This window comes from Alternaria atra, assembly GCF_907166805.1.
Source record: "Alternaria atra isolate CS162 genome assembly, contig: 22, whole genome shotgun sequence".
Taxonomy (NCBI): Eukaryota; Fungi; Ascomycota; class Dothideomycetes; order Pleosporales; family Pleosporaceae; genus Alternaria; species Alternaria atra.
Genome location: NW_025091320.1, coordinates 2408217 through 2430406, shown reverse-complemented (window position 1 = coordinate 2430406; position 22190 = coordinate 2408217). Strand labels below are relative to the sequence as shown.

The window sequence follows — 22190 nt, the reverse complement described above, 5'->3', positions numbered from 1 at the left end:
ACGAGGCTGTGCTAGTGGAGCAACTATGAGTGAACAACGCACCCTACCACACCCTCTTTCGCACGCAACCCTGATGGAGAGGCGAAAAATTTCCGACTGGAGCTAGGCTTTGCGAACACACCCTGAAGCGGTGACAGCGCAGCGCTCCGCGCACGCAGGGTCGGCCACGTAGGTACCTGTTTGACCGACCTTTCGTTGAAGGATGGCAAAGTGCCTTCATGGGTGCTACGTCATCATACGATGATCCGGGGTAGACGAACGTTGTTTTCCGGGCGGTGGGAATACAGCTGTTCACCGCCACGCCACACACACCATCCTTTACAGGGTAATGCTGGACTTGGGCATGCTTGCTGTCAAGCATGGTGAGAAGGAAAGCTGTAAGTTTGAACGTCCGGACCTGCCAAAGCTGCGTAATTAGAAAGGAATTTGCTTCTCGGAGATGAGCGGAAGCGTTTGGTTGCTTGTGTATTATAGTATACTACTACTGTGACAATGTGTTGGCCATAGCCATGCTGGCTTGCAGGGTACAGGTGGCGCAAGTTTGCAGCGATGCGAGAACAAGTCTTTCTAATGTGTTGGGTTCATACTTGAGACCATGAACTAGCTGGTTCGATACGTAAGATCCAAGAGGAAAAAAAAACAACGGTGTAAAGGTATCCTCGCCACGCTATGCCGCTGAGTGCTTGTGTTGAGATGGGTAGATAGAAAATGCCAAACGCTGTTGTAAAATGCACAATCATAAACCACACCAAAACAGTGCTGTGACAAAACGGTCGATAAAAACGAAAAAAGAAAACAAAAAGTGACAATGCGAGTCTAGAGAGGGAAACAAACAAACGCTATGATGTTCTGCGATGCGAAAAACAGAATGCCAAAGAGATGATATCAATGCGAGAAATGCAACGACCAACCCACGCTAAATGCCACAGTCGTGCGGATGCCTCTCCGTTCGTATTCATCCATGCTCTGAGCGTGGTTCCTCAATCTAAACGTTCGTGGCATACTCCGTACTCCCAAACCCTCTCTTTTGTGCGCCGAAACCTAGGGTATACCCACGCTCATTACGGTTCCTGCCCGAATGTTGTATGTATGCATACCAAATATGTCTATATCCCATCTACTACAAGTAAAGAAAATCGTTGCGTTGATAATGCGATGCGAAATGTTCTATGCAACTGCCGATGTCGGTCGCTCGTAAGGTGTGGACGGTTGGGGCGGGGAGGGCACTGTGGCTGTTCGCTCGGTTTCCTCTGGCTCGCGCTTCATGCTCTTGATACTTCCCGTCGCGCTACGCTGTGACATTCTGTCAGGACTCCTCATACCCTGGCTCCGTGCCTCGTGTTCCGATCGTGATGGGCCTGCTGCAGCCTCTTCTTCCCTTCTCCTCTGATGGTAAGCCTCCATGTAGCTGGGTCCCTCCATCTCTCGCTTGATGATCGACTGCATCCCTGGCACAGGTGCTGTCCTTGCTCCGCTGATCAAGTCTTCTTCTGACTGTGGTTGAATCTGGGGAAGAGGTTGGCCTAGCTGAGGGGGAACGCTCGACCGAGATCGAGGGTCTGCGCGTCTGCGGCTGAATGAGCTGTTCCTCCTTCTTCGTCCGCCGGCACTGGAGCCACTGTCGGTCCGCTGATGACCATAGCCATGCATCGGGGGTTGAGGCATTGGCGGGGGCACCTGGTGCAGCTGCGGCGGCATCGGCGGCGGGTTTGGCATCAACTGAGGGGCGTTTGCAGGCGTGAAGCCATGCGGGGCAGAGGCAGGTATAACGGGCACTTGCGATGGCGAGCTCATGCCTGTACCAGTTGCAGATGGGTGAAGCTGAAACACCGGCGCATTCGCACGCGCGCTCATCTCCTGCTCTCCCAGCTGCCAGTGCATCGACTCGGCGGACCGCCAGGGAATGCCCATCTCTGTAGCAACCTTCTGCCACATTTGGTCCTTGAATCTAACACAAGAGTCAGTATTGTTTTTGGGTATATTGCGCAGAAACGCGTTGCGGGCGAGTGCATCAGAGTATGCTGGGGGTTAGATCTGAAACCAAAGATGTGGGCTCAAAACGAAGCAGCGGATGACCAAAATGAAGCAGTCTGGACATCCGGACTTGTCGAGTGGTACGTACCGAGCGTAGAGTCTTGCAAGTTTGTTTTTCTTCTCCTCGTCCCAGATGGCTCGCTTCTCAAGGTAGTTCTGGTACCGTAATCGGCAGGAAATGGAGCTTCTTCCTGGTAGTCGTTTCGCAATGTCGTCCCACTTCATTCCTTGACCCCGCAGCTCGATGGTCAGATTGTCCTCCTCTGGTGTCCATTTGGACTGTTTCTTGGCGGGACTTTCGTCAGGTAGCGGGGTTTGAGAAGCTTGTCGTTTTAACGTTGAAGGGGGGGAGTGATTAGTATTCTGCGCGTGACGAGGCGGTGAAGGCCCATGTGGGCCGGAGTAGAGTGGGCGAAAGTGTGGGAGCGGGGCAGGTTCAGCATGTCGATGAAGTTCTGAGATGGCGGGTAAAACAGGTCCTCCTAGCATTGGTCCGGGTCCTTGGGGTGCTGATGTCGGTGCCTGGGTGTAAGCAGACATTGGTGCATAGTGCGGGGGACCTGGGTATGCTGGTGCTCCAGAAGCGTAGGCAGGCGACGCTCTTTGCGAGGGAGACTGTGTGTATGCTGAAGGTGCGGTCGTGTATCCTCTTGTCGCTCCTGTCGAGTGGGATGCATTTGATATGGAGCTCTTCTTGCTCGCAGGTGACTCTGAGCCCCGAGCTCGAGGCTCGAGGAGGAGGTTGATATCCAGGATGAAGGTGAGGGACTAGCTTATTGCCAGCCCATGTATTGATGAAAGGTCCCCGAACAACGTTTGTCTCCCAGAAGCTGAACTCGCTGGCAAGATGTGAGACCAATTAGTTGGTGGCGGTGTGGGGGATAGAACGGCTGTAAGGTGAGAAGTGGAGCAGATAGATGGCTATCTGTAAGTTGAATGTCTACCGGTCAGGTTGGGCGTTGTGTCGTAAGGTTGATGTCCAAGGTAGCCTTGCAGATGATGACAGGTACCAAAGTAAACGGTACGATGATGAGCCCAGGCGTGGCGTTGGGCAGAGGCAAGGCAGAAACTGGTGTTGTATCGGCGTGCAGTGGCTGTTGATGTGCAGATGAAGTTGGTAAACAACAACAAGGAGGCGAAACGTGATATGGGTAGCTGTGTATGAGGTGGAACAGGAGAGGACAGTGGTAAGGTGATGAGGTTCGGATAGACTAAATGTGCCGCTGATGACCCAAGTAGCCAGTTGGGAGGTACTTTGGATGATTCACGCTCTAAGTGGTCGATCGACTCGAGCTATTTGGGCTATGGGCCGGGGCTTTCGGAGCAGGGGGTGAAACAGGCCAACCACTCGGTCTGATGAATGACGGGCGTGCTTAGCCACTGATTTTTCAGGTCGAAAAGGTAGGAAGCGTAGCGTAGGGGAGCGGTGGATACGGTCTGGTAGGAGCAAAGTAGGGTCTGAGGGGACTTTGAACATGGATGTGTTAATAGAGAGAGTTAACGTGCGTCTGTAATACTAATAGCAGGCATCCCTTGAGGCCCTGGCTGGCGCCGCCTCATCGTCCGCGGTAGGGATCCGGGGGCTTGGGATCAGGATGTACCCTTTGCGTCTCCGACTTGACACCACTACTTTCGCGCTTAACGCTTTCTCGACTCGTGCTGGCGGCGCGCCACATTAACGACCCACAGACCACAAAGGCATCACAGCTGATCCGATCTAAGGAAGCATGGTCTTCCGGAGATTTTAGCGAGACCAAAAAGAACAAACAGGCCAAATTGCAAGCGTTAGCCTGACACAAAAAGCACGACACCCGTTCTTGCGTGTGGTGAGGTACTGCGATGACGTGTCCCCCACTTGAGTAGTAGTATTAGCAACCTACTCACCCTCGACGACGTGGGAGACGACTCCGGTGCATTGCGTTGATATTGGCTTTGCCGGCGTGGTGTGCTGGGCCTCATTTGCTGCCCTCCTTTCCGTCAGGCCTCAATGCGCCCAAGACGGGGCTGCGGCGTTTGCAGCAGGGCCGTATTCACGATCGTCGAAGAAGCGGCTGGAGCGTGTTTCTGTCACTTGAGGCAGCGAATCAAGGATAGTATTAAGCGGTGAACAGTCTCAGGGATTTACTGAGGGTTCGGAAGAGCACAAGCGCGATGACATGGAAGATCTGCAGCATGCTCGCCCTGCTCCGGCTATCTGACGCCTGAAGCGTCGCTACCGAAGCCTTGCGAACGGCTGACTTCATCAAGGCGGTGCAGATAGTGATGTGTTCACGCCAACGTCTTGACAACGTCGAAGACAAGCTCCACAGATGCAATTCCTGCGTTCATGGCTCCGGTCAAGTACCCCACTGTGGGCGGCGATCTAACAGTATCGACATATGCCCAAGAGGAGCGGTGAACCGCGGTGAACTGCCGGCGTGACGTCTAGCTTTGCCGCCTAAGCCTTGAACAGTCTTCAAGGCGCGCCATAACACGATGCTGGCACGCTGGTGTTTATGCGATTGATGGGGCCTCGGGGTGGTAGCGTCGGCCTCATCCGCAACGAGACATAATATTGTGCGCCCTCGCCCACGGGAGACGCGGCGCTGTATCGCACTGCGGCGGTGCTGCTGCTGTGTTGTCTCGTGTTCGAGAGCCACGTTGTTGAAGCTACGAGGAGGCGCCGCCATGCCATGTCATGTTGCTGCGGGCGTTGCATTGTGCGCCACGGGCAGCAGCGCGACGGGTGTCGGATTGCATCACGGGACTGGGATTTACGATGATGCGCATTAGGCGGTGAGAAGAGGCCGAACTGGATGGATGTTTTGAATGAGGTTGGATATAGCAGGCTCTTGGGCCAGTGGGAGCCGAGATGCAGGTGCATTAGCCATGAACAGCGTCCCCGTGCGTTGTCCAACGCTAAGTCCTAAGGCCTTTCGTCGGCGGCTGCACGGCGTGGTTGAGTGATTGAAGGATTAAAGGACTCCCCACAGATGTCTTCGTCGCAATCAGCCTACGCCGACGGCATGCGAACTCGACTTTCCATAACCCTGGTAAATGTCCTTCCGCTTTGAGAGTCTTGCTTGCACGTGCCACAGCCTCTGTAGCTTCTGCGACTCTCTCTGCGTGTACACAAATCTGCGAAGGCGCAGCACTCTATATTTACAGACGACTTGCATTGCATATAAGAAGCGGTGAAGCCTGCCCACTGTTGGAGGAAAATTTGACAGGGCGCTGTATATGTCCTGTTGACGCTGAAGCAGAGAGGCTGGGTGCAAGCGCTGGCTATGAGGCGCCTGCGAACAGTGCCGTGAGGGCAAGCACCTGTCATTAAGCACAATGTCACCGGGTCTTGGCTGAAGATCGGATGGTTTCGCATCATTCGTACGAGGCAACTCGACTCGGACGTCACTGACAGGCCTCACCTCGACGAAGATCATGGTGAACAAATCACCCACGCGTGAACGATGCCTGCGCGCGGCGTGGGGTTGCATCTGTAGTTCCCACGCACTTCCGCGATGCTGAGTGAGCGCGTGGGGTGAGCGTGGGTGGTGGGTGTTCGTGATGGGTTCTGAGACATTCACTGTGGTTGAAACCCACGGCCTTGGCATCGCTTAGCATACTCGATACGGCCATGCGCAACCCTCTCCAATGCTTTTCCTCGGCCCTACACCACTCGTAACTATCCCGCATACAGAGCGGGTCACCTGCCAACTGCTACACCATCAACACCAACAACAACTCCTACTCCTCCTACATTACCCCTCCAGCTAGTCTACCTCGGCATCGCCCATTTCGTCGACATGTCACTCCAAAGTGCGGCAGACGTGCCGCTCCTCATTAGCTCCCCGAATTCGTCTTCGGAGCGCCGTATTTCTCCGTCTTGGACCATCGCTCAACTCAAGGCACGCCTCGAGCCCATCACCGGTGTTCCCGCAAGCAGTCAACAGCTGTCGTTGCGCGTTGCTTCTCAGGATGCCGTCGCTCTCATTGCTCCGGACGAGGAACAGACGCGTCTTGCTGCCTTCCCGCTGCAGCCGTATGCGGAGATAACCGTAAGTGCTTCTTCTGCTTTCTCATTGAACAGTCGTCGCAGCCCTGTCCTTGACCACTCGACTATGCCGTCCTCTCGCAAGCTGCCACATCTCTCCAACCCCGGCTCGCCTCTCTGCTTCCTTGTATCTTCTACTCTACATCCAAGCTTAGCAGTTTCATGCGTCATGCCTCCTATCTTCCCTATTCGTTGTCAAGGCCGACCTTGAGGCTGTCGACTTTAATCAGGTCATGCCTGCATATCTGCATGCCCCGCAGTGCCCCTCCTTAGCTCTACACCCCGGTCATGTCAGCCTTGGCAGAGCGATCCGCGCGGAAGCCATCCTTCATTCCACTTGCAATTACCAGATCATCTTGAAGCAATGGGCTTTTGCTGGTACTCGGCATCCAGTACCGGACTTTTTAAACTTTTACCCTGCTCGATAACCTTTCTCTCTCGATTGCCCATTTCTTTTTCGGCGCTTCGGTGTTACTTGACGCCTTATATGATTGCATGATTCATCCCATGTACCAGTTACTTAGCTAGAGCAATCTCAACTGGCTTCTGCGAGCAAATGAATACCCTCAAACATGCTCCCGTGCTGACAAGGCAAATCTAGGTCGTTGACACACGTCCTCCCGCTGCACGAACTGACTTTACCGATCTGTCGTCCGTTGAGAAGTATGAGATGCCTGCTGCAGAGTACGAGCATCGGACCGATAGTGTTCTTGCATGGAAGAAGGCGCAGAAACTGGGTCGTTTCGACCCAGACGCTCCCAGCATCGAGCAGCAGAAGATCCGCGCTTCAGAGCGGGAAGTAGAAGAAAGAGGTAAGCCGTATGATTTCCCGCATGTCCTTCCTACCGTTGAGCCGTACGTTGGCGGCAATAGAGATACCGGAGCCCGGTCATCAACATGGATTACTGCAAGGCTGCTCTGCCATGATTTGTTCCAATGTACAAACCGGAGATGCTTCAAACACTTCCCAAAACGGACACCTGCATACTTCCAACGCCACCGTGGCCATGATGGCCACCTCGCCTCGTCATGGCAGGATTCGTTATGTCTCAGCCTGTCATCATCGTCCAACGAGGAAATCTGCGCGACAGGCAACCAATCTTCCATACCAGGTGTCGTCTTACCAAATCCCTCCTACATGATTACCTCTTCAAGCACTCTGCATCCACCCCTTGGTTCAGACCTCCGTAGCCGACACGATAGCGTTTGAAGTCATCCCTCGGGGACGTCTACAAGACGATTTACCACCCAGAAATCGCCTACTATTACCGTCGCTCCAACGCCGTCGCCCGGCTAGTTACCCGTTTTGGCAGGGACCAAGCCGCGGGAATAGAAGTCGCCGAAACTCAAAACGTCGAAAACGATCGTCGCTCCCTTGCCACCAGCCTCACTCTCGAGCTTCATTCGTCGAATTACCACAGTCATTTCACAAAATACAGTTCGACTACGACGACATCTTGTTTCCTCAAATCTCCCTCTTAGGTTCCGAGATCGACAATGGTGGTTTAGGCTCGGATGGCGCGGCCCGCTTCTAAAACATATTGCACATCTCATCACTCTGCATGCCATCATAGGCACCATACAACGTACACGAAGTTTCTGTTGACTAGACGCAACGATCCAACGTCGCACCTCATCCTCGATATTCGCGCATCACTGCTTCGCCCAAGGGACGCCTAAGGAGCACATTGGGCAGCGCCTGCATCTGTCTCGAACATCAGGCCGCTTCCCCGCTTGAGCCTCTGCTACCGTCACATCTCAAGAAAGCGAATGCTTGGTGGAGTAAGATGTGATCGGTGTGCATCAGGGGCGTGCAATCACGTCCTTTCCGCACATACGCGATCCTAGTTTACCAACCGCCGCCGGGAGTCGGGACGTTTGTTCGACTTGCCCATCCGTGCCACTTACTTTGTTTTTGCTTCTTCCTCGCTTTAGCTGTGACAGCTAGCCAGCCGACCCCCGGGCCATGAATCAATATCAACACGAACGGGTGTTGCCGCTAATCTCTCGTACGATTCTTCTGACCCGATACGAACATACAACTTTGACCTCATTCTTTTCCTCAGCTCACGCACTAACGCCCTTCTCAACTAGGTCTCTCTCTGAACTGTCGCGTCCGCCTACTCCCCGAGTCAGACGCTCGTCGCGGGACAATATCGTATATTGGACTTGTGCCTGAGATACCGGGCATCGGTGTGTGGATCGGCGTTACGCTCGACGAGCCGACTGGTAAGAACGATGGGAGCGTCAAGGGTAAGCGGTACTTTGAGTGTGGTGCCAATTGCGGTGTTTTCGTGAGGCCAGAGAGGTGTGAGGCCGGGGATTTCCCTGCGCTGAATGAGTTTGGGGATGAGGATTTGGAGGAGCTTTGAAGGAAGGGGGAAGAAAGGGTGGCATGTATACCAGTGATTATGCAGGCGTAGCTATCAATCTGTCTTACTTTACCTCGCTGAGGAAGACCAAGCTGGGTGTGACAAACTAGTGCATAGAAAAGGCAATCAAAATATTTCTATACATCAATCACTCTATCAGTGCGTCTTCCCGGTTATTCACCCAGCAACTGCTTCAATACTTCAACAGCCCAAACTCGGCCGAAACATCATCTTCCCACCTTCTTACCTAGGAACAGGAGAAGAAGAAGAAAACTGTAGGAAAGCCATATCCTCCTACTACACTTCCACTCATCTACACAGGTTTCTGCCGCTAGTCACCCTCTACAACCTCCATGTTTCTTTACAGAAAAAGGTCGCGGTGGAGCCATTGTAGCAAACAACAGAAAATCTGTGTGGTCGCGTCGGAGAGTGATCTAAGGCCAGATAGATAAAGCGTAGAGGCCTGGTAGGGACAATCGACCGCCTGGTCTGTGCATAGGATATATATGATGGATGATAACAGGTTCGACAACCAACACCGTGATTAGATGGACAGGGCTAAGCCCGGAGGCAGTAATCCTCCGCCACATAGCTCCTCTGGCCATAAGAGTCTATCGACCCTCTTCCACCTTGTCCCCTCTTGACCCTCACCTACGTTAGTTGGACCTAGGAGCGGCTTCAGCCATCTTCGCCAACACTTTCGGCCACTCTTTTCAAACAGTTTATCCAATCTTTCTGAAAGCTTGGCTCACGAGCGTCAAGGACCTGAGTGGAGTCGTTGACCGACGCTTACGACCCGGGTCTCACGGGGCCCTGGTGCGCTGACGAGCGTTATGCGGCGGCACCTCAGTGCTCAAATTCGAATTCCGGCTTCGCTGTGCCGCTTGGAATTGATGGAAAGGCAGTTATATATGCATCATATCACGCCAGCAGGTGGTGAGCATCGATATCCTTCGGGATTGCTCAGAACCAACTATTACCTTTTTTCGTTGACATTGCTACTTTACGCAGTCTGTTGAAGAAGAGACACTCGAACGAGCGACAAAAGTGTCTAGAGATTGGACCTTGGCCGCGAGAACGTTTTTGTTACATTGTGTATGTCGGTGGCCTTGAGAGGGTTCAGACGAAGTCGGCAGATATTGTAAGTTAGAGCCAGCAGTGTGACGACATCGCAACACCAAGTACACAACCAGCTCCATGCTACATCACCTCGATGTGCACCAAAGAGTAGTGTATCTGAGTTTTCTTTCCAGTGTTCTGAGATTCGCTATATACCCGATCAGAGGTTCTTCCCTTCCGTCTCCTCGTCCACATACCGCTGCAACGCCTCCATAGCTCTTTCCCGAACCTTCTTCCGCACTAATCGATAGCGTTCCTGTATATACTCCAAGCCACCAAGGTCATGATCCGAAAACTCAAACTGCACATTAACGGATACCGTCGCATCAACAGTGACGGCTGGTGAATTGGACCATTTCCGCATATTACCCTCCATTATCAGCGAAGAGTCACTGGACGTTTGTGTGAACATCTGTTCATGTGGGCCAGGTCGGAGTAACATCTGCTGTTTCGGTGCAGCTGAGTTGCTAGCATTGGAGCAAGATCCACCGTGTAAAGTATTGTCGCGAAGGCGGAGGCACTGGCGTTGTTGATTTCGTCAGCTACGTCAAAGTCCGCGCTTCCTTGCGACTCCGCACGCTGACCTGGTAACGCTGACCGACGGTCCTGTAGTGATACCCTGCTATCGCTCGAGACTATGGGAGCTGCATTGAAAATGGTGTCGTCTACAGAAGTAGAAGAGCGTGGTCTCCAATCTGGATGAAGAAGACTTTCATCGAAACCGGCCACGTTGCGTACTTCTAGAAGTTATTGGAGAAGCCGACGTTACTTGATGTTTTATAGAAAGGTTGACGTCTTATACACGAAGCGCATATGTGAAGTGATCAGGTAGCATGTGCTCTTTGGTCACGAGGGGCCGGGATGTTGTGGTGATGTATCTGGTGGGTACCATAACAAACGCATGTGACGTTTCAGAGTGTATGCGTGTACTAGTCACAGATTTTGGTAACTCTGAGAAGGTTCCATCCGCGTTGTGATCCGACAAGCATTGAGAGATCGATGTTCAAATAGATAAACAGCGCTCTGTAGGGGTATATGTAGTCCAACGCCTCGAATTCTTTGTGACACGTCACGTAAAATCGTAGATCACCAGAGCCTGACTACCTTCGCTCTTTTCTCGCAGCACAATCACGTTCTGCTCGTCAAACCCGACCCAACCGCGACTAATGGAAGAGTCGTCGAAACCCTGGTCAAGCGCGAGCCGCAGGCCCACTTGATGACCTGAGTCATCGTCCTGTGTGTACTCCTCACTGGCCTTGGATGGCTGCACACGAACGCTCAGTTCTCCGTTTCTTGAGCGCTTGCGGTTCGCCGAAGACGTCATGCCACCCTCCAAGTCCCACACGCGGAGCTCATCTCCTAGTCTACTCACGGATACGGCCTTGCCTCGCATGCCAACATGAGCACCGGATATTGAAGATGTATGGCCCCAGAGACGGTTGCCGGAAGTGATTGATAAAGCTTGTGATGTGGATCGAACTAGGTAGAGCGATAGTGTGTTGTCAGGATGCGCGACGAGGAGATAAGGATGCGAGTACGACATAGAGGTAGGTTTCGATCGGCTTGGTCCGCTCGGCATTTGGGCTTCGCCGGCGCTACCTGGCAAAGGCGACGACGAGCGTGCAGAAGAGGAGGCCGCGCGGTATGTAGAAAGCGTAAATGAATGTTCATCCGCCGCAGTAGCTAGCCGCGACTCGATCACTTCTCCTTTGTGCGAAAGTATCAGCTCTTGCACCCCGACACTCCAGCCAGACAAGTACGTTGGTAGGGAGTATGCGATGGCGGCAGTCATGCTCGTTGCTGTTGTTCGCAGTGATAGTGCAACAGGTGGCCATGCGGTGTTCGATCTTAGGGAATATAGGAGTTTCGGAGGCTCTAGAAGGCCGAGCTTCCCTGGTATTGCTTCAAAAGCGTATAGCGAGAGTAGATGATCTTCGGTCATCGTGAGAAGGTAAGGTGACGAGTAGGCGAGAGCCGATAACATTCCGTTCGTCGATGGTGGATGGGTAAAGACATTCGTGAACGTCTTGCGATTCGTTTCGAGAGCGTAGATGGAGAAAGACCCATCTTCAAAGCCAATAACAACTCTTTCGGAATCGTCCACCGCGTGGGAAGCATCTATGGCCATGGATATTGGTAATCGAGCCGTGTCTGTTTCACTAGATAGTTCGGTAGATGCGAGTAGTTCCCTGTTGCTCTTCGAACTCCACGCTCGGAGGCCTGCTATGGAATCTGCAGCATAGATAATGCTATTAGACATCATCACCAACAGCGGCGGATCTGGAGACCTTTCGGCAACCACGATCTCACTAACGGCGCATTGTCCCTGGGTCCAATTATGCCGTAACCGATATTGTTGCTTCCAATTCGTTTGTGATCCGTCTTTGACCAAGTAGCCATCTTCTAACCATTTCGATAGTCGCGAGGAATAGTGTAGCCGACTAAGGTTCGCAGGGCCCTTGATGCCTGGTATCCGCGACGCTCTCGGGAGGACAAATGTGCGGTAGTAAGCGGCCTTCCATAGTTCTGAATCGACAGAAAGGCGGCTAAACTTCTTTGACACCCTGTGCTAGTCAGTGACTGTCGCGATCCATTGGGTCTGGCTGTGCCTACCTTTGGCATACTAGTAGTGAGGATATGGGCACGAAAGACAGTACGCGCACAAGCAATTCTTCACTCAACCTCGATAGTCTATCGGGATGCGAAAGCCGCTGTACTTTGGCCTGGTGCTCGCTGTCATCCTCCCCTTCGTACGCGCGCTTCATAGTAAGGACAGTCGTGTCGGCGGCAAAGGCGAATGCGCCTCGGAACGATACCATGTCTTATCGTTATCGCTGAACGTCTGTGCGCTGACTCGTGACAGCGCGTTCCACTAGCGCGTGACTTTCGCTGTTGCCGCCTGCCTTACTCTAGACCGCATTCACAGCCCACGCGAACATCAAGCCATTTCTCATCCCATCCCTCATTTTGATGTTTTGTCGGCCTGATCAGATATGGCGGACTTTTCAGCCTGGGTAGAGCAGAACAAAGGGCTCTGGACGCGAGTATACGATGAGGTCATCCAACCTGATCTAGAGAAAGAGTGGAAGAAGAGTATGCATGGCCAGCTAACGTGTCGGCAAACACTAATTATACTTTAGGGGAAGAGAGGCATAGGAAAGAGTTAGAGCAGAGTACGCGTTTTGATCTATTTACTGCGGCGCGTACTGACCAACTGTAGAGAAACAGGACCAACAGTTACTATTCGAGCATCTGAACGACGAGATCTTGAAAACTGTGCGTCTTGCCAAGGAGAACGCTCAACTAAAGGAACAACTCGAAACTGCTGGGCAGACAGACCCGGACGATTCTAGGATTCCTGCTTGGGATGAAGAGTATCGCCACCTCGCCGCCAAGAACGAGCAGTTGAAGCAGCGACTCGCGACACTCCAAGAGGCAACTGCACCATCGCTAGATGATAAAGATGTCAACAAGGACAGGCCGAAATCTTCCGAAGAGGACCACCGCGAACTTGCCGAAAAAATCAGCGAGTTGAATAAAAAATACCGGGATGTATGTCAGAAAGTGAAGTATCTTGAGAGGAAGAACGCAACGGTCATGCAAAAAAATAAAGAAATGAAAGAAAGCGTGCGCGCATGGCAAGAGTACGCAGATCGACAATTCAGCAAGCAAAAGTCAAAGAACGCGGCCAGAGGTGAGGATGGCAAGTCACATATAGCAGCTACTCGCCTTTTTCCTGAGGAGCGGCCTCACATGCCCTCCAGTCCAGGCTCCGCAAATACTGTTCGAACACCTGGAGCGCTCGCCAACCTGGAGCGCTCCTCTCCTGCTCCAATGGTTCCGCTTGTGGCGACAACGGATTGGTTGGCATCTCCGACGACATTCGGTGGCGAGGCAGCCAGTAGTCTGACCGCAACTATCACTCCAAAGGCTAGCACCCGATTGGGAGATGTTCAGCTACAACAACTTCAAGATGATAACGGCACTGGTTTAGGTGTATCCTCGCACATTCAACGCATAATATCAGACCACGAAGGCCACCGTTCCGCAATTCCTAGCTCAAGTCAAACAACAGTGGATGAGCATATCGAGCCAAAAAGCATATTCGAGCAAGCTATAGTCGCTGAAGACGACGATGACCCAGAATTTGTTTCTGAGCGGTCACTAAAACGGAAACGAGATCAGCCATCAAAGTCAAGATTTGAGATATACGCGGACCATTCCTCAGATGGCACGCCGATAAAGCCCCATCGAGTTAAAGAAGAGCCGCGCAGTAGTCCTCCAGTTTCTACCTTTAAGATGACACGGACTGAGACGATGGATCTTGACGATCCTGCGCCCAATGGGCTCAAAACACCTCGCCATCCTCGGACACGACTGTCGTATGATGCAAATCCGGCAGAAGCACCTCGTCAGGAGAAGTCTAACAGTGCACCACTTACACAGGCTATCAAGAATGAGAACCTAAATGATGCTGATCTGCTTGATCTCTACGCCGGGATACGCGAGCCACAGGCCATGGCAAGCATCGAGGCACGAGCTTTGAGTGAGCCGGCTGAACCCACTCAAGCAGGAGACGCCGTATTGAGGACTCTTGACCCGAATGTAGTGAGCAGTGTTTCGGAGGAGCCTCCAAACAAACGCTCACGGCAAGCCCAAGCGTACCATCAAGACAAATACGGCTTTCTCGCAGAGTCGGGCGAAGCACCACCTCCTGTCAACGACAATGAGCTGAGACTGCCGCCCCGTGCAGCTCGAGCACAAATGAAACAAAGACTACAAGCACTGAAGAACCTTCAATCACCTGGAAGCACCTCGCCAAAGACTCCCAAGTCAGGGTTGGTGAAGATCAAAACAGAACAAATGCCAACTCCTCCCGCAAGTACGTCGCGGGATACCCATACACCTTCCAGCAGCAAGGGATCGCGCAGCTCAAAGTCGAAAACTCGCGCGAGCCCTCGCGAAGATCCGACGCCTGAAGGCCCAGTATGGACCATGAGGGCTCCCGAGACACGTTCTACTGCGCGAAGAAGTCGTATGTCACCATCAAGACAAGAGGGTCGTCTTCGAGATAAGCCAGTAGAGGAGCTTAGCGTCAAGGACTTCAAGCCAAACCCTGAATACAACCAAGGCTACAGCTACGCGTTTTCGGAGACTGTGCGTAAACGAGGCGATCGCATGTGTCTTCCAGGCTGCACTAATCCACAATGTTGTGGGTCCACTTTCCGGACCTTTGCAGAAGTTCAAGCACCTCTCAGCTCATCGCAAGAAGAGGCCCTACTCGAGGACTATCTAGGCGATGCATACAGCAACATGCAGCTTACGCAGATGTCATCCGAAGAGCGACAAGAGCTCGTTTTGCAAGCCCGCACGAAGAAGATGGCAAAGGAGTCAGGGAAGCATCGTGAGGCTTACGAGCGACGAAGAACGCCGCCTGGGTTCTGGAGAGTTGACTTTCCGACGACGCAGGAACAGCAAGAAGATAGGCAACGGGTGAGGGAACAGGAGAAATCAATAGTACAAGAGCGTTGGTTGGAGGCGCATAGGAGGGGTGGAAAGTGGATCTTCAGAGACGAGTAGGTCGTTGGTAAGACATGCTGTGGATTGGGTGCGACGAGAGTCTCCACGTTATGAGATCCATGGTTCACGTTCGACACAACCATAGATACTAGCAAGTACCACAGTATTATCTGAATACCTTCTTGTAGGCGTTGTGTGAGTATATATGCTTTCTCTTTCCCAATTTGCTCCGAAGACCAAATCTCATCCTTAGGCACTTGGGCACCGCTACCACAAGACCACCATTCCGAAATCATACTGACCACAAACACCAACCCTCTTCAACTTCAAAAGATGTCTACACTCACACGTGAAGAGTTCCTCGCCTCGAATATTACACTCGCCAACTCATCTCCAGAAGACACTTGTTCAATCTGCAAGGAAGACTATGACACCATCACCACCACCACACACACTGCAGTAACTTTTTCCGACTCCACAAGCTGCAACCACATCTTCGGCCAAGACTGCATCGTCTCTTGGCTTAACATGCATGGAGTCAACTCCTGCCCATGTTGCAGGCGCGAGCTCTTCGCCCTCACCTCGGAAAACTTGGACATGGATTCCAGTTCCGGCTTGGGAGATGATAGCGATTCCGAGTCTAGCGAGTCGAACTACGACTCAGACGTCTACACCATCATACCCGTTGTAGATCTAGTCTCTCTTCTCGAAACAATTTGGTATAAAACGTGGAACCTCCTCTCTGTATACATATCGGAAATTGAGTCCGCCTACCAATACAGCCCTTTTCCCCTCAACCCGCGCTACTTTGACAGGTACCTACCTACCATGCCTATGCTGCTTGGTTCCGTTCTGCATCACGTGTCGGCGCGTGTGGGATGTGATATCTCGGGTCTGCTAAGCGAGCAGCAGGTTGACGCGTTAGAGACGTTGTTGACGGAGATGGTGGAGGTACAGAGGGTGTTCGTTGACGTGTATTGGGAAAGCAGTGGTCAGTTTGTGCAGGAGGGTGTGTCGTTAAGTGGATGGGTAGTGATTCTCGACGCGGCGGTGGGGACCGTGGTGGTACCTAGGTCTTGAGCGGAGGATTAGGTGCGGATCTAGATGACCTCTCTAACAGACAAGAATTAAGTACTAACTTGTAGTCTCTAGTCACAGGACTGCTCCCTAGTATAGTACGTAGAGTCTAGGTCAACCTAAGGGCGTAGATCCCTAGACACCCTTATCTTAATACGTTATATTACGCACAGGTTACTACATTCCTTCGTATGACCTTTTATCACACCTACAACATAGCATAGCACGACAATGTAGTTCATGTACCCCAACGAATAGATGAGTGTTGAAAGCTGTTCGATTACGTTCTTGTTGCTGCATTATAGATTATGCGTTCTGTATACTATAATATGCCGACAAGATGTGTTAAGGTGATAGTAACTGGATGGGCGTGGTATCCGGGATGCGAGGATACCATGTGGGGGCGATCAGGTCGCTAATCTGCCAAGGCCGCGGGCGCGATGACGTACCCCGCGTCGCAGGCGCATCCGCGTCAACCATCCATCGTAGCTAACTATGGAGTCTTTGCAAGATTCTGTTCCCGACATACTTCACTCTCCACAACCATGTCGACCACCAAACCGCTTACCCCCGCGCAAACGCACGCCCTCTTCGACATCCTAATCCACCACCAAGTCTACTCTGAAATCGAAGCTTTCAAATACCCCTCTACCATCGATCAGTATGGCTACCCGTTCCGGAAGGCCGACGGCGTCCAGTCGACGAGCCCATTGTTACAGAATATGCTCAACAAGTTTGCACTGTGTAACCCTGCAATACGAAACTTTGGCGAGAGCTGGTGGTCCGACAAGATCCAGACGCTGGTTGCGAGAATGGCAGAGGCCGAGTTGAGCGAGAGTTATGACAAAGGTGCCATTGGGAGTCGGAAGGCTCTTGCGACGGCGGCGAGTAGTATTGCCGAGTATGTTGCGAGAGGCATGTTGGGTGGATACCCAGCAACCAAGAAGAAGGAGAGCAAGAAGGAATACGACACAAGCAAACCGGAAGACGTCATACAAGGCTTCGAGGAGCTGGTGAAAGATGCGATATATGGTAATGCTCTGGATGATTTATATGAGAAGGTCAAGGCGACGTCGAGGCTCGAGGATCATTCCAGCAGTTTGCAGGCAGCGCATGAGTATATGCTGTTGAAGTGAGTACTTGTAGTGGCTGTTCATCACACAAACTAACTATACCAGCGCCGCGTCCTTCCTCCACCATGTCTTTGTAATGTCGCCTGATGGCCAGTACCTCGTCCGCCTCCTCGAGAACCTGCACCGCCTCATACCATACACCGTCATCAGACAGACATTGCGCGTAGGGAACGCAGCCACCATGATCAACGGCATGGTCAGATTAGTACTGGCCAAGCTCTCCGTCACGGCCATGACCAATTGGATAGGTCTAACCAACAACTCCAACGACGGCATGAACCTCCTACAGCAAATCATATCGACAATATTGGCCTGGGACACAACCGAGTTCCAGAAGCGAGCAACGAAACTAGAGTCATCACGCAATGCCCCCGATAAGAAGGTCTTCAAGGCACTCAAGGCATACGTATACTCCTCAAGAGAGAAGCACGAGGCGGCACGAAGCCAATCAGTCTCGGAATCAAAATCCATCGCAGCTGTCATCCTCGAAACCTCCGACCCTCCATACAAGATCGACGCTGAAACTCTCAACGAACACCAACATAGCGTAGCTATGGAATACCTCAGCACATATCTATCCATTCGCGACCGTGAGGAACTCACCAAAGTGCTCTGTAAATCCAACCCTGACGTCCTTACTTCCACAATACGAGATGCCGTAGCAGCTATGGATCCCGTTATCCGAGACATACACAACGCAGTCGATCTATCAGGCACCGTCACCGACGCGGAAGCCTTCATCACCGACCTCATCAAAACCGCCAAGCCAAAAAAGAAGGGAACCAGAAGTCGCGAAACCTCAAAGTCCCGCCCGAGCTCCCCAGACCCAGCCAGCATCATCGACCAAGAAGCAAGCGACGCCCCCACCGTAGAAGAGTTCGTCCAACTTCTAAAGAAACACGCACCCTCCATGCACAAATTCCTGCATCAAGTCACCAAAAACGCACCAAACCTCGCACAAGACTACCTCGTATATGCTAAACGCATATTCTCCGAATTCCGCGTCGACGACCGCGCAGCCGAAGCGGAGAAAAGGGGCGAAGGAGGCGCGGGAAACATGACAGCACCACTACACTCACTCTTTGAAACCCTCAGCAAAGAAAAACAAGACGAGTTGAAGAAGTTGCTGGATCAGCACGAAAACCACCTGACCACACTGAAGTCCACATCCCAATCCCGCCTTGAATCTATCATGCGGCCCTCGCCCTCACAAAACAGCGGGAAAGGAGGTACAACACACGGTCCAGGCATGTACCTCTCCCGCTGGAACGCTCTCCTCGACAGCACGCTCATCTCTCCCGCCACCATCCACGGCCCCATACGCAAAGGCTGGGAGGTCAAAGGGGAGCTGGATGGTAAGGGGCTCAAGACAAATTCGAGTCTGCTGGATAAAGACAGGAAGCGGGATCGTGTTAGTGCTATGATGGCGGATGGGACGGGGGATAAAATTGAGCGGAAGGAGAGGAAGAGGGATGGGTTGGAGGAGGAGAGTATGGAAGTTGTTTGGGAGGGAATGAGGAATGGGTGGGTGGGGGTTTGTCGGGGGCTGGAGATTATGGGTCCGGAGTAGGGGTAACATGGAGGAAGGGGGAAGGGGGGATTTGTTGGTTAAGATGGAAGTTGGTGCATAGAAATGGAGCAAGACAGAATACATAGAGCAGGCCGTCGTTAGTTATAGCATAGAAGCATGGTTTAATGATCAATGTCAAGGCTTGGGCCTCCCCACAACGGAACAACTTATATTAGACAAAGGAACCTGTGCACTAGGCCTTATATCAAGAGTGTCTTGCCACCCATGGTAAGAGTAGATACGTAGAGTCATTTCAATAGGGTTTTGGCAAACAAGGTGCAAAAGACAAGAGCAGAAGACACCAGATACCCGTTCAGAGGTGTCGAGCGTATTACCAAGAGGCAGGCTCGGAGGGAAACAGAGAACCCATGCAAAAAACCCCACATCAAAGGGCTATCACCCCGTATAACATTAAGTAGAGCGGCAAAGTTCCCTCCGTCACTTCCTTACCTCTTCCCGTGCTTCTCTATCCTTCCGTCCCTTTCGTTCTTTCGCTTCGGACCGAATGAACGCGGACCCGCCGGGCCCGTCGTTCCTTCGACGTGTAGATCACATTGTCGGATGTCCGGATGTAGCCGCAGCCGCGCGACCGAGAACAGCCTCATGTCTTAGCTATGGCATGTCGCTGAGGTCATAGAGAGCTGGTGATTAGCGGGTGATACAGGGAAATTCAGTCTTGTGACCATGCCGGGTTCGTGGTTTCTTGTTGATCCAAGATGCCACGCGCCCGATGTGGAGGAACGACGCGGAACCCTGCGGATCTGATTTTTATGGTCATGGGAAACTGAATTGTAGTAAACAAATGGTTTTTTGCTGCATGTTTCATAGCTATGATTGTGTGAAAGATAGTTTAGATGAACGTAGAACATTGTAATAATATATGACTTGTATACAAAACGTAATTGGTATCTCTACTAAAAAGCTTAAAACAGAAAAATGTGAATGGTATCTCTTTAACACATGCCCAAAGCCGAAGCCAAAATCCCAAACGAACGCCCTCCAGCCTGGTCTTACTCTCCTTCATATGTCTGTTACATCCAGTCTCCTCCACCCGACCAGTTCATTCATTGATTCAACCTCAATCAAGACATGACTATTTTTCCCAATCCCTCTAAATCGGGGACCTTGAATCCAGCTTCCCCTTCCGCCCAAGCCACAACCCCCACACTAACAGTCCACGCCACAATAACCATGCGTGCCACAAACGCTATCGTGGCAACATCCAATGGCAACTCTGCCTTGAGGACTTGCTCAACCTGCTTCGCTAGCGTCCCCTCTTTGTCCTCGGACGACAGCGCAGGGCTCGTCTCGGTGACATCAGAGAACGTGCTTGAACGGTTCGATCGACGACGCGGGCTGCGTCGCGAAGATGTGGATTGACGCTTGGCTGATTTGGCCGATATCTCGGGTACAGGGGAAGATACAGGTGAACATATCGATTCGACACTGTTTTTTCTAGTGGTTGAAGAAGAATGTGTTGTGACGGCTTGCTCGTACGCAGCTCGTATCTCTTGTTTCATTGCTTCTTGGACGGCGGCAAGGACGTCTTGTGGTTTCAGGTGTGGTACAAGGGCCATCAGACGTTCGAGGAGGGTGATATAACGTGACATGCGAGATGTTTTGTCGGCGAGAGTATCGGGTGTAGTAGGGTCGGTGGCGAGTCTACCGAGACGTTCGCGTTCGCGGAAGAGTAAGCCCGCGTTTTGGGGCTCGTAGAGAGGGCCGAAGATGTTGAGATGGGGTGTGTGGCGGTGCACTTTGTCAACGAGTTGTTCTAGGCGCTGGATTAATCGTGCGTGAGCGAGACCCGCGGATGCTATGAATTGGACGGTTTTGATCAAGGGTGCTGAAGCGAGGGGAGCGAGACCACCGGAGAACGGTAGCGCTGCTATGGCGTCTAGTAACGTTGTCGATGTGTGGACTTCGGTTGATGTGGCGAGAATGTGGAATCTGGATTCGCGCGAACTGGGTAGCGATGCGAGGAACTTTGACTGTGGTGTTCGTGCGGCATATGGATGTGTGTATAGAGAAGCACCTGCTTGCAACGCCTCGAAAGCCTCGTCTGTAATGAGGATGCTGTGAACGCCAATGTTATTTTGCGAGTACGGGAGGGAGCCAGCTGCAAGGTGCTTTGCGAAGAGTGGTGAGACGCCTGAGCCCTGGGCGTGCCGTTGCGATCTGCTGCGCTTTTGTTGCGTGAGTGTGACTTGGCTTTTGGCGTCTGTCGTTGGCGCAACAGCTATCGAAATGCCGTATGCACTGGGCTCAAGTAATGTATCCTTATTGGGTTCGTTGCTCAATTGGCTTCCGAGTATTATGGAAAGCGCTGCAAGTTCGCCAGAGGTGATCTTCACATTCGTCCTCCCATCCTCATACTTTGCTGTCTGGCCCTCCTTCATCCAAGACCTTTGCGGAGTTTTCTGAACATCATCATCGCGCAGCCCGTTGCGCATAGATACTAAGGCAGATGCCGGTTTCTTCACGGATAGACTCCTAGCTAAACCCATCTCAACCACCGACAAATCCAAGCTCTTTCTCGCAGCCTTCGGGTTAGGTTCTCCTCGCTTGACATTTGACATGGATTTTGACCGTCCAAGGTTCCCTGCGGGCTTCTTTGCTCGCCCAAGGAACCTCGTCATATCTCCAGGGTATGATGAACGCTCCGAAATTGGTCGGGATCGCACTTCGGTCGCGAACGCATCGTACAGGGTTTCAAGTGGTAGTTGTCCGGGATGGCCTTGAAGATCGGTAAATAATGCGGAGGAAACCAGACCCTCATCCCCGGCTTTTATGATGCCCGACAGATTCGGCACCCAATGGCGTTTGCTCGAGTCTTGCTTGGGGAGTAGCAACCTTTTCCACGAGCTCGAAATCTGTGTGAGTTGAAGCTGCCCTTCCGTCTTGCCATCTGTGGTGAACATGTCGCTTGTTGTTGTAGTTTTGGCCTGCTTGTGCTGCAGAAAGAAGCGGGTAACGAGTGCCATAGCTGCGATGAAACAAAGTCCAAGTACAGCGCTCACTGCGATAATCTCTTTCGTCTGCATTCTGGATTTGGCGGGCGTTGTACTTTATACAAGATGTCGCTTGTTGCTAGTACGTCGTTAGACCCTGGCCGATCTGACAGGAAGTAGTCTTGTCGCCCAATCGGAACACAGGGAAGCTGCAACTAGTCCCAAGGTCGCGCTCTCGGACAAGCTGGCAGCCGCTTTCCTTCGCAAAGATGATCCTAGACGGTCAGGAGTCATCCATCAGCGCGAATCATACTTTGCCGTGGTTCGCTCCATTTGTCAGATATGTGGGCCGAACGAGGCAGTCATCATCTCGCGAAGACAGCA

At 52.2% G+C, this 22190-nt stretch overlaps 6 protein-coding genes across 6 annotated transcripts; 3 read left to right on the top strand and 3 right to left on the bottom strand.

Moving 5' to 3' along the window:
- Positions 1-1167: 1167 nt before the first annotated feature.
- On the bottom strand, positions 1168-2574 carry ALTATR162_LOCUS3560 (uncharacterized protein; the record flags this gene model as incomplete). The annotated part of the gene is made up of 2 exons (XM_043311168.1): positions 1168-1948; positions 2123-2574. The coding sequence occupies 2 exons, from the start codon at positions 2572-2574 to the stop codon at positions 1168-1170; spliced, it is 1233 nt and encodes a 410-aa protein (XP_043167103.1).
- A 3242-nt stretch (positions 2575-5816) lies between these two features.
- ALTATR162_LOCUS3559 (uncharacterized protein) lies at positions 5817-8436 on the top strand (the record flags this gene model as incomplete). Its single annotated transcript, XM_043311167.1, has 3 exons — positions 5817-6068; positions 6666-6876; positions 8159-8436. 3 exons carry the CDS (start codon positions 5817-5819, stop codon positions 8434-8436), a joined length of 741 nt encoding a protein of 246 aa, XP_043167102.1.
- Positions 8437-10624: 2188 nt separating this feature from the next.
- Positions 10625-12374, bottom strand: ALTATR162_LOCUS3558 (uncharacterized protein; the record flags this gene model as incomplete). The annotated part of the gene is made up of 2 exons (XM_043311166.1): positions 10625-12119; positions 12169-12374. The coding sequence occupies 2 exons, from the start codon at positions 12372-12374 to the stop codon at positions 10625-10627; spliced, it is 1701 nt and encodes a 566-aa protein (XP_043167101.1).
- A 174-nt stretch (positions 12375-12548) lies between these two features.
- ALTATR162_LOCUS3557 (uncharacterized protein) lies at positions 12549-15135 on the top strand (the record flags this gene model as incomplete). The annotated part of the gene is made up of 3 exons (XM_043311165.1): positions 12549-12648; positions 12696-12728; positions 12776-15135. 3 exons carry the CDS (start codon positions 12549-12551, stop codon positions 15133-15135), a joined length of 2493 nt encoding a protein of 830 aa, XP_043167100.1.
- Positions 15136-16697: 1562 nt separating this feature from the next.
- On the top strand, positions 16698-18855 carry ALTATR162_LOCUS3556 (uncharacterized protein; the record flags this gene model as incomplete). The annotated part of the gene is made up of 2 exons (XM_043311164.1): positions 16698-17284; positions 17331-18855. The coding sequence occupies 2 exons, from the start codon at positions 16698-16700 to the stop codon at positions 18853-18855; spliced, it is 2112 nt and encodes a 703-aa protein (XP_043167099.1).
- A 1082-nt stretch (positions 18856-19937) lies between these two features.
- On the bottom strand, positions 19938-21899 carry ALTATR162_LOCUS3555 (uncharacterized protein; the record flags this gene model as incomplete). Its single annotated transcript, XM_043311163.1, has 1 exon — positions 19938-21899. One exon carries the CDS (start codon positions 21897-21899, stop codon positions 19938-19940), a length of 1962 nt encoding a protein of 653 aa, XP_043167098.1.
- Between the last annotated feature and the right edge of the window lie 291 nt (positions 21900-22190).